The sequence below is a fragment of the Colobus angolensis genome, unplaced genomic scaffold (assembly GCF_000951035.1).
Source record: "Colobus angolensis palliatus isolate OR3802 unplaced genomic scaffold, Cang.pa_1.0 Scaffold124, whole genome shotgun sequence".
NCBI classification, from domain to species: domain Eukaryota; kingdom Metazoa; phylum Chordata; class Mammalia; order Primates; family Cercopithecidae; genus Colobus; species Colobus angolensis.
Genome location: NW_012113586.1, coordinates 76752 through 88922, shown reverse-complemented (window position 1 = coordinate 88922; position 12171 = coordinate 76752). Strand labels below are relative to the sequence as shown.

Genomic DNA, 12171 nt, shown 5'->3' with positions numbered 1-12171 from the left:
CCTCAGCCTCCCAGTAGCTGGGATTACAGGTATGCACCACCATGCCTGGCTAATTTTGTATTTTTAGTAGTGAAGGGGTTTCACCATGTTGGCTTAAAAGGTTTAAAAGTGTAATTTTTGAAGGATCTCCCTGGTTTAGTGGTTTGGAGATTAAATATTAGCCCTGAATTTCCTTTTGAAATATTAAAATTTCGGCCAGGCACAGTGGCTCACACTTGTAATCCCAGTACTTTGGGAGCCCAAGGCCAGTGGATCATGAGGTCAGGAGTTCAAGACCAGCCTGGCCAAGATGGTGAAACCCCGTCTCTAGTAAAATTACAAAAATTAGCCAGGCGTGGTGGCAGGGCATCTGTAATCCCAGCTACTCGGGAGACTGAGGCAGAGAAATGCTTGAATCTGGAAGCCAGAGATTGCAGTGAGCCAAGATTGTACCACTGCACTTCAGCATGGGCGACAGAGTGAGACTCCATTTCAAAAAAAAAAGTTAAAATTTCAGATGTCTGGGCAGGGTCGGGGAGTGGTGGAGGGATGGGGGTAGAAATAATTCTTAACTTTTTGTTATTTAGCTAAAGGAAACATTTTCCCAAGATTCGTTTGGTTGATGAGAATATGTATTTTGGGAGCTCTCTAAAGTAACAGATGATTTAAAGATTACTGACTTTATTATTAGAAAGATAAATATGGCAAACTAAGAAAGAAGACTGATGGTCTCTATGAGATCTTTAGAAAAAAGAATGATAGGAATAGTTTATCCTTGAGCTTACTGTAAATAATCCAGGTTTACCATAGGACAGATTCTCATTTAATGGTTCTACACATGTATCCTTTTTAAGCCAAAAAATAAGTATTGAACTATAATATCAAGCTTACGTCCTACCCATTCACAACTTTTACAATTTTTCATATCCCGTTCAATTCATGTATAATACTTCTATAGCAATTTTAATAATAGCATCCTCTACTGCTCTTTCAGTTTATATACCTTGAAAATTTTAAGGCCTCTATATCTAATAACCATGTGACAATTTTAGATCTCTTTAAAAAGGTAATATGTTTAATTCAGGAATTGCGGAAAGCCTTGCAGCAGCTACAAGAAGAATTACAGAATAAGAGCCAACAGCTTCGTGCCTGGGAGGCTGAAAAATACAATGAGATTCGAACCCAGGAACAAAACATCCAGCACCTAAACCATAGTCTGAGTCACAAGGAGCAATTGCTTCAGGTGAGTTTACATGATTTCAATGAAAACTGGGCTCATAGAACTCTGAAATTTGTTTATATAATTTTAAGATATTATTCCACCTGTGTTGAGTCCCTGCTGTATGGAAAACATTGAGAGGTGGGAATCAAGAAGATTCAAAATAAATAGAAAATATAATTTGTGAATTACGATGCTTACTAACAAGTGTAAGAAACAGTACATAGGCCGGGTGCGGTGGCTCAAGCCTGTAATCCCAGCACTTTGGGAGGCTGAGACGGGCGGATCACGAGGTCAGGAGATCAAGACCATCCTGGCTAACACAGTGAAACCCCATCTGTACTAAAAAATACAAAAAACTAGCCGGACGAGGTGGCGGGCGCCTCAAGTCCCAGCTACTTGGGAGGCTGAGGCAGGAGAATGGCGTGTACCCGGGAGGCGGAGTTTGCAGTGAGCTGAGATCCGGCCACTGCACTCCAGCCTGGGCGACAGAGCGAGACTCCGCCTCAAAAAAAAAAAAAAAAAAAAAAAAAAGAAACAGTACATAGAGCCCCGATTTAAATAGTTTTTTTATGAAGTCTTTTATAAAGACTTAATATTCAGAAAATAGTCATTAAGCACCTCTGTGAGTCACACACTTTTCTGGGTGCTGGGAAGACAAAAGATTTGGCTACTGCTCTCAGTTTAATAGATGAAGACAAAAAACTGTACAGAAACTTCCACAGAGTCATTTTGATGATAGAATGAAAGTTTGAGGGGAAAATGGAGCATTAAGAAAATACTGATCTGTTCTGCCACCTACTCTAAGCTTCAGTCACATTGAATCCACTACATTTCACTGAATGTACAATTTTTTCATTGTATGCGTAGTGTGCATATTTTTTTTCTCTAGCATACAGTCCTCTCCCTTCCTCACTTAGGAAACCCTAGTCCTTTAATTAAGACTCTCCACAAATGTTACCTCCTCTGTGAGGTCTTTACTGACACCTGCAGGCAGAGTTTGGCAGTGCATCCTGTGTTCCCCTGGTAGCGAGCGTAGGATGCAGAACAGTGAATTCTGTGTGCTGTGTCTGTTGTTATGTTGCAGAATAGTTTACAATTTATATGTCTGTTATCTCTGCTAAACTTGTTACTTTTGAGGAGAGTGATCACATCTTGTTTTTTTTTTTATCCTGAATAACTAACAAATTACTTGGCAATTTAGTTAATATTGGATAAAAGAATAAAAGAAACGATTTTTTGGTCTCAGGAATTTCGGGAGCTCCTACAATATCGAGATAACTCAGACAAAACCCTTGAAGCAAATGAAATGTTGTTTGAGAAACTTCGCCAGCGCATACATGATAAAGCTGTTGCTCTGGAGGTGTGTATCATCATTTTGCCCACTATGCTATGGATTATTCTATCTGCATAGGTATTATAGAAGTTTGTGTTTACTTAAATTTGCTGCTGTGGGATTTGGTTTTTTAGTCTGCCATCTTGTGGAATAAGAGTGATCAAGATAGTAAATCTTACAGAGCTTTAGGAGTCTTCCTTTCCTTGCAGCGGGCTATAGATGAAAAATTCTCTGCTCTAGAAGAGAAAGAAAAAGAACTGCGCCAGCTTCGTCTTGCTGTGAGAGAGCGAGATCATGACTTAGAGAGACTGCGAGGTGTCCTCTCCTCCAATGAAACTACTATGCAAGTGAGAGCAAAACCTATCTCTGACTTGGTGTTCCTCTCCCACTTGTATTCTAAGCCCGAAGCATGACCCCCTTCCATCATTTTCTGAAAACCAGGGATTTTGCTTTATAAGGGGGGGAGAAAACCAAAAATAGCAGTCACTAGTTCCATCATTGTCGATTAGGAAGTGAGAGATTTTAGCACTTCTACTTTCTTTTGTAATATGAACTTTGTGAGGAGAGCCAGTGAATATTGATTTCTGTTTACATAGTTCTGATTTATTTCCAGTTCTTGTTCATACATAAATACACATGCACACACACTGTCCTCTCTCTCTCTCTCTTACTTTTACTGAAGCATTACCAGGGTGCAACTATTAAATTGTGTCTTCTACCGTAATATTATCTACATGTCCATGAATTGCTATAATTAGAACACTTGTTTATCAATATTTACTGTGGGCTATTTTGCATATTTATTTTAGAGCTTAGGTATCTATCTGCCAGTTTTTTGAGAAATCCTTTATAGTGTAGTGCACTTCCTCCAAAATGCTTCCTTTTATCATATATTCTATATTTAATCTCTCCACAAACTAGATAAAAGTTTCTAAAAACCAAAAAAAAAAAAAAAGATTAGCTTGGCATTGTTAGATCAATGCTCTCATCTTGCAAATAAAAATAAATTGATGGGAGATTATTTAAAAGTGGATGTCATTTGTTGTTTATCCTGAGGAGTATGGGGTAATCGTTTTGACTGATAATTGCTCTCTTCATGGCTGTAGAGTATGGAGAGTCTCCTGAGGGCCAAAGGCCTGGAATTGGAACAGTTATCTACTACCTGTCAAAACCTCCGGTGGCTGAAAGAAGAAATTGAAACCAAATTTAGCCATTGGCAGAAGGAACAAGAGAGTATCATTCAGCAGTTACAGACATCTCTGCATGATAGGAACAAAGAAGTGGAGGCAAGACTTCAGTTAACTTAAAGGCAGTTGGTTCAGTGATTATGTAATCTCAGCCTTGGATTAGGACTCTTCACATCGGGAGGCCTGTTACCCAAGTCTTTACTTTCATTCTGTGCCTGGGCAGGTCATTGACTTTCACTGGGATTTTTTTTTTTCCCATATCTAGAAACTTAAGTTGGCAATTAACTTTCTCAAAGAAGATATGTGAGAATGAATGAGACCTAAACATTGCCTCTTCCATCTGGCAGCTATTAACCTTTATTAGTTACGGTGTTCATGCTGGAGCAGGTGCTGTTTTCAGATCTCAGTGGATATTCACTCGCTGAATCTTCACAAGGTCATGAGGCACCTTCTATTATCCCTGTTTTGTAGAGGAGGAAACAGACTTCTAAAGCTAAGTAACTTGTCCAAGCTAACATAGCTAATAAGTAGCAGATCCAGTATCAACCTAGGCAGTATGGCTCCTCCGTTTCCTCCACCATGTGCCGGTGGTTAGTACAGAAATAGAAACCATCACTATAATAGCAAATACAGCGTTTAGTATTCCTTTCAACAATTCGTTTTACGCTTCCCTCTATAAAGTTACACTGGGGGAAAACAAATAAATGAACTGAGTGTCCATTTATCCTCATCTAACATTAATTGTTACATGCTCTGAACAAATAGGAAAAAGACTTATTTCAGAAAACAATATGTATGTAAGTGGCCACCAGAGATAGTTTTCTGTATTGTTTGTATTCATTCCTGGGACATGTATTTAGAGACTTCTGTGTTCCAGGCCTGTACTAGATCTGGTAAAACAAAAATAAGTAAAACGTGATACTTACTCTCAAGAATCTCACACCTCTTCCTATGATACATTCTTATAAGCCCTTTAATATTTAGTAGAGGCAGTTCTTTCCTCCAGAAACTTACAGTGTCCTTTCTGCATTAGGATCTTAGTGCAACATTGCTGTGCAAACTTGGACCAGGGCAGAGTGAGATAGCAGAGGAGCTGTGCCAGCGTCTACAGCGAAAGGAAAGGATGCTGCAGGATCTTCTAAGTGATCGAAACAAACTAGTGGTGGAACATGAAATGGAGATTCAAGGCCTGCTTCAGTCTATGAGCGCCAGGGAGCAGGAAAGCCAAGTAAGGATTAATGCACAGATCAGAAAAGTATCATATAGTGCATTTATAGTCTGCAAACAGGAAGCATTTGCAGACTATAGATGTGCGTATATTTATATATTTTATAGTCAACTCCGTTAGTTTCTTTCCTTCTATTTATTACCTAGACCACAGTTTCATTTATTTACTTACTTATTTAGAGGTGGGGGTCTCGCTGTGTTGTGCAGGCTGGTCTTGAACTCCTGGGCTCAAGCAATCATCCTGTCTTGGCTTCCCAAACTGCTGGCATTGTAGGTGTGAGCTGCTGTACCTGGCCTGAGACCACAGTTTTACATTAATCATCAAAGTATGAAAAATTTCTTGAAAACCTTGCATTTAGAAGGGTGCCTAAACAATACATGTATCCATTAACTTCATTACATTTTCTTTTCCTTAATAATCTGATCATTTTGAGAGAAAGGCATAGGGGTTGTGAGTGTTTTAATTTTGATTCTAAATTATTAAGACTTGAGTGATATTTTGCATTTCCAGTCAAGGTATGGGAAAACTTACACTCAACATGTTTACTCTTAGTTTTTGTAAAATCTGAGTTATCTTAAGAGGGAAAAAAGATTGTGTTTTTCAGAGGTCATGGTGAGAATAAATCTCATAATAGTATGGGGTATATTAATTTCACAATATTTAAGAAGTAAATTTTTTTTTTTTTTTTTTTTTTGAGATGGCATATCCCTCTGTCACCCAGCTGGAGTGCAGTGGCGCGATCTCGGCTCACTGCAACCTCTGCCTCCTGGGTTCAAGAATTCTCCTGCCTCAGCCTCCTAGGTAGCTGGGATTACAGGCATGCACCACCATGCCTGCTAAGTTTTGTGTTTTTAGTAGAGATGGGGTTTCACCATGTTGGCCAGGCTGAAATGTTGGATCATTCCTGGCCTCAAGTGATCCACTCATCTCGGCCTCTCAAAGTGCTGGGATTACAGGCGTGAGCCACCATGCCCTGCCCATAAGTAAATTCTTAATTTTTCCTCATTTCTATGTGTTTTAAGGCTAAAGACTCTTAGTTGACTTGTGCTGCATTTCAGATACCAGTAGCTGAGAATCCCCCTGGACAGTTTTTAGAGGAAGATAGACTCTTTTTGGCCTATGTTATCTGACCTCATAGTATTTTCTTATGTTTCCTCATATTATGAAAGGATTATACAGCACTGTTCTAATTGCTAGGCCCACTGAAGTAAATACACATCTTACTAGAAAGGTCCTGCTGTGTGCTTCAGAAATTGTTTCTAAAATAAACCTAACAACATTATTCTAAATTATCTAAGTCTTTGGCAAGAGGCTAGGATCTTTGAGTTTTCTTTTTAACCTCTTTGTGATTTGGAAGAATTATTCTTTATTATACCTCAGAAAAAAAAAGTTATGCACTGCTGGTAATAGAATAATGGAGATGATGGAAATTACAGGAGATTTTTCAACTCAAGAAGATTAATGGTTGTATTCTTCTACATCTGCTTCTCTAAATTTACATGCAAAAGAAATCACCTGAATAGCTTTTTTTTATTATTATTATTATTATACTTTAAGTTCTAGGGTACATGTGTATAACGTGCAGTTTTGTTACATATGTATACTTGTGCCATGTTGGTGTGCTGCACCCATCAACTCGTTAGCACCCATCAACTCGTCATTTACATCAGGTATAACTCCCAATGCCATCCCTCCGCCCTCCCCTCTCCCCCCTCCCCATGATAGGCCCCGGTGTGTGATGTTCCCCTTCCCGAGTCCAAGTGATCTCATTGTAGCTTTTTAAAGACGTAGATTGTGAGCTCAACTCCAGAGAAAGAAATTAGGAGGTATAGATGGGACTTAAGAATTTGCATTTCTAACAAGTTTCCAGGTGATAGTGATGCGGCAGGTTCATGGACTGCACTGGAGGAGCACTGCTAAAAACTTTTAAATACTACCAGAAAAAGAGCGCCAAGGCAGATAGAGCACAGTATATGTCTTGTATGTTATTTATTACGTTTTTTTCCCACAATTTTCACAGATATTTTTATTAAGGTACTTTAATAATATACTGATACTTCTAAAATGGTTATATTCAAATCTCCAAAGAGCCCACATTTTACTTACTGAAAAATGTAAGTTTTTTTTTTCATATTTCCCTTAGAAATTGTGACAAGAGCTCAGCTTCTCCCTTAAAACAGTAGTACTTTTCCTCAGAGACAGTTGGTGTTATGATTCATCATCTTATACCCTCAGTAATTTTAATATCAATTTATGATTTCCAGATTTTCTGTTTAAATGTAAACTTTCTGTGCATTAATAGTTAAAAATGTTCTAGCTCTTTCCCTTATTGTGTCATCATCTGTCTTAGAAAACTGGGATTTGAAATGAAACAAGCTGAGTTTGGTGATTTTGAGGTTGAGATTCTCCTAATCATGTGGTCTGATAAAATGTTTATGTGTGTAATTGATTCATTCAGTAAATATGTAGTGAGTGTCTGTTATGTGCCAGACACTGTACTGGGTGCTTGAGATTCAGCACCAAGTTGCCTTTAGGAAACTTCACATTCCATGTAGGGGAAGCAGAGAGAGAGAGAGAGAGATTAGATAATGGTAATTGCATTGAAAAAAAAAAAATAGGCACAGTAAAGAGTGTTGGAGATAGAGAAGAGATTGCTGGGTTTAAAAAAAAAAAATTTCCCAGCTTTATTGAGGTATAATTGACAAATATTGTATATATTCAAAGTGTACAGCATGATGTGTTGATATACGTATACATTGTGAAATGATTGCCACAGTCGAATTAACACAGCCGTCACTACACATTTTATGCGTGTATGGTGAAGACGCTTAAGATGTACTCTCTTAGCAAATTTCAAGGAAATGATACAGTATTATTAACTAAAGTCACCATGCTATACATTGGATCCCCAAAACATATTCATCTTATACCTGAAAGCTTGTACCCTTTGGCCAGCAAGATCGCTGTTTGGATAGGGTATGCAGGGAAGACCAACCTGATAAGGTGACATTTGGCCAAGACCTGAAGGGAGCAAACCACACAAATGTTTGAGTGAAGAGCAATCTTCCCCTAAGAAGCAGCTGTGCAAGAATAAAGACATTTGTTATACTAATTCAAACCAGAATCTTAATACTTTAGCCTGATAGTTCTAGCAGAACCTATTTCAGATTCTCTTATCTGTTACAGATGTGTTAAATTCAGTTTTTTCCCCAATATTCTGCCTATGAGACTTTATTTCCATTCACTTAACTATGTTTTTCCCTGTAAACTGAAAGCAAGGGAACTATTTCCTAAGGACCCACTGTTTTCTGTTGTTGTTTGTTTGTTTTTTACAAATGGTTGACTTTGAAGAAATAATACCAGAACAAAAAATTTGTTTTACTAGAATATCTTTCTAATGTTATTTGTGATTTCCTCTTACTAGGCTGCTGCAGAGAAGATGATGCAAGCCTTAATGGAAAGAAATTCAGAATTACAGGCCCTGCGCCAATATTTAGGAGGGAGAGACTCCCTGATGTCCCAAGCACCCATCTCTAACCAACAAGCTGAAGTTACCCCCACTGGCCCCCCTCTTGGAGAACAGACTGATCAAGTAAGAACTATAGACTTATATAATTCATGCTGATTCCATTTCCTTTTTGCATTTGAGGTGTATGTTTGATAATTTTAATACCAAATTCTGAGAATATTCTCAGTATTGTCATTGTGATCATAGTTCCTGCATCTTCCTAAGTCCCCCGACTTTTGCAATTTTTTAGGGTTCAATGCAGATACCTTCCAGAGATGGTAGCACTTCATTGGCTGCCAAAGAGGATGCCAGCATACCCAGATCCACATTAGGTGAGTATCAAATTTCATTTCATTGAGGGACTTTGTTTTTCTCTTGTTTTTCCTTCTAGTAATCTCTGTATTAATAGGTTTGGCCAAGACTCTTTTCTCTTCCTACCTTAATGGAACAAATAAGTTTGGAATTCCTCTGAAAGGCTGAAGAACTGTCCTTACCTTATGTTGAGTCGAGGTTATTGCTCTGGGTTCACAATTTGACCCGGAGAAACTCTATCCTTATTCTCCTTTTCAGATAGCTTTGCAGGGATTCAGAAATGCAGGAGGTAGTGGTTCCATTCCTGCCCAGCAGGGCCATGAACTGACACCTTTTCCTGGGTATCTTTCAAGTCTGGGGACACTCAGTGTAAGTTGACATCACCTACATTAAACTGTTAGGAAGGGTAGGCAGTGTACATTGAGTTATTTGCCAAGCCTAGCCCCATTCAGGGGATGGTTTAGAAAAGTGTTACAAGTAGTCATTCTCTCGTAGGAAAACTTTATACTAATCAAAGAATAAAAGAATGTTGGGTTTGTGAATATACTGTTGTGTATCCAGTCTTTTCTTTATAGCATCTAGGATAATTGCAGTATTTTGCTATTACAAATAATGCTACAAAGAACAACCTGTGTGTATGTTTTCTTTTCTCTTATTATTGGAATATGTCCTCTGTAAATTACTCAAAGGAAGCAGCAGATACCACATTATGTTAATAGCAGTTAAAACTAGTGCTATATTTTTATTTCAGGAGACTTGGACACAGTTGCAGGGCTAGAAAAAGAACTGAGTAATGCCAAAGAGGAACTTGAACTCATGGCTAAAAAAGAAAGAGAAAGTCAGGTGAGTTTTCTAGTTAAGTCTTAATTTCAAAATCCCTGTTATTTTTTCTTTCAAAATAGTTTATATTTAAAAGCATATAATTCTCCAAGTATAATATCTGAGTCCAAATGCCGGGTATGACTTTTTTCTTTTTGGAGAAAGTTATTTTATATATACATTATCTCAAAAAGATGCTCCTGTTTTTAGATTGGGACCATTAAAACTTATTAAGTGCTGGAAAAACGTAACCCTCTCTCCCCATTGCTAACTGGAATAAAATAATTGTAAAGGCTGGGAGTGGTGGCTCACGCCTGTAATCCCAGCACTTTGGGAGGCCGAGGTGGGCAGATCACTTGAGGTCAGGAGTTCAAGACCAGCCTGGCCAATATGACGAAACCCTGTCTTTACTAAAAATACAAAAATTAGCCAGGTGTAGTGGCGGGTGCCTGTAATCCCAGCTACTTGGGAGCCTGAGGCAGGAGAATTTCTTGACCCCGGGAGGCAGAGGTTGCGGTGAGTTGAGATCGTGCCATCACACTCCAGCCTGGGCAACAAGAGCAAAACTCCGCCTCCAAGATGCTACTACTACTAATAATAATTGTAAAGCACTAGTGAAAAAAGGAAGTGTTGTGTGATTGCTGCTTAGAGTTATGACATTAGACCCATGAAATTAGTTTTAGAAACATGAAACAAGAGAAATTTGAGTATAATCAAAGTTTATCAAGTATTCATGTGCAATTTACTGTGCTAGGTATTTAAATTAGCACTAATGCTCACAGCTCTACACAAAGTAAGTGGTGTCGACCCAGTTATTATAGACGAAGAAGCTGAAACACTGATTTCTCTTTTAAAATGGGAGTGGAGAATAGTCATGTAACTAATAAATGCCAGAGCTATGATTCAAACTCAAGCCTTTTGTGACTTCACATACTTCCTAAGAAGATTCATTTCCTAGAGCACATTTTTCCCACCTTACGCTTTAACTCTCTCTAGCATAGAATTCTCATCAATTTTTTTAGAAGAGGCCTTTCAGCCTTAGAGATTCCCTTCCCCCTGCATTTCCTCCACAGCTAGCTGCATACTCAAGTATGATGTTGAAGAAATGCTAGGACCGCAGCGCAGAGTTACCGACTGAAACTGAAAGCTTGTTTGTTACTATGCTGGCATCTCTTTTAGATCAGTCAGTGTCATGGCTTCCTGAATTCAGTTTAGCTAGCTACTCCAAATAGCTCCTTAGTTTTTTTCTACCTTTTGCCATAGCTAGATCTATAATATAAAACCTGTGTTTGTATTTGTGATGGAATTATCATATTTTATCTTTTTAATTTCATTACCATATTTCTGCTTACAAACAGACTCATGTTTTATGACTCAGTTTTCAGGATATGAGAATGTGTGGCATTTAAGAAATACCAGTTTTAAAAATCCCCTAGTCTCCCTTCCTCTTTGTGGTTCTACCTTAGCCGTTATCTGATTATTCATGTTAGATATTTTAGTTTCCACATCCTCTTCCTGTTTTTCTCACATTTATGAAATCCAAAGTAGTGTTACCTTTTGGTTCTGTCCTGTTTTCAGGATCATGAAATTGTAATGCCTATGAATGGGTATTTTGAGTGGGTGATATTTAACTATTGCTAAATTCCTTTAAAGGGTTTTTTTAAAATAACTTGTCCTTACCATAAAGACTGTATGGATATGTGGTATCTACAGGAAAGACATTATAACCTAGTGGCTCTGAGTCAGCTTCCCTGGGTTTTCACATTCTGGATTTACCACTTACTAGCCAGCCCTGTGATTTTTGAACAAGTTCCTTAATTTCTCTCAGATTCAATCACCTTGTCTATAAATTGAAGAGTAGAAGAAGTCACCTTGTGTATACATCAAAGAGTAGCTATCTCATAGGATTGTTGTGAGGATTCACTCATTCATTCATTAGCTATATGGGGACCTTCTCTAAGCTTGGGCTAGTGCTTGGGATGAGGTAGTGAATGAAATCAGTAAGGTCTCTGGCTCTATGTAGCTAATTTCTACTGGGGAGATACAGACAATAAATAAATAAACATTATAATTATAGAGTATAGTAAGTGATATGAGGGAAATGATAGAAAGCAACATGGATGGAGATCTTAAATAGGGTGGCCAAAGAAGGCTTCTCTGAGCAGATGACACATAAGCTGGGACCTGAGGATGAACAGGAGGCAGCCCTGGGAAAGATATTTCAGGCAAAGGGAGTAGTGGTTGTAAAGGCTGAGTCAAGAGAAAGTCTGGTGTTCCTAGAAGAGAAAAAGTCTAGTGTGCCTACGGAGTCATGAGTGAGGAGTAAAATGGCAGATATTAAAGTAGGAAAAGTAGGCAGGAGTCAGATCACTAGGTTTGTTAAAAGGATTAAATATATACAAAGCGTTTATTAGAGAGCCCGGGGCATAGTGTTAGCAGCTATGGTTATTATCATGATTTTTTTTTTTTTTTTGACGCAGTGTCTCGCTCTGTTGCCAAGCTGGATCTCAGCTCACTACAAGCTCCACCTCCCGGGTTCAAGCGATTCTCCTGCCTCAGCCTCCTGAGTAGCTGGGGTTACAG

At 38.4% G+C, this 12171-nt stretch overlaps 1 protein-coding gene across 1 annotated transcript in view; it reads left to right on the top strand.

Annotated features, from left to right (window-relative positions):
• LOC105505369 (myomegalin-like) overlaps positions 1-12171 on the top strand; it is a 36752-nt gene that overhangs the window by 19209 nt on the left and 5372 nt on the right. Inside the window, exons 5-12 of the mRNA XM_011933192.1 lie at positions 1064-1222; positions 2448-2561; positions 2744-2881; positions 3641-3820; positions 4755-4949; positions 8374-8541; positions 8708-8789; positions 9521-9612. Of these exons, the coding sequence (XP_011788582.1) occupies positions 1064-1222; positions 2448-2561; positions 2744-2881; positions 3641-3820; positions 4755-4949; positions 8374-8541; positions 8708-8789; positions 9521-9612 (1128 nt within the window). The remainder of the gene's footprint in view (positions 1-1063; positions 1223-2447; positions 2562-2743; positions 2882-3640; positions 3821-4754; positions 4950-8373; positions 8542-8707; positions 8790-9520; positions 9613-12171) is intronic.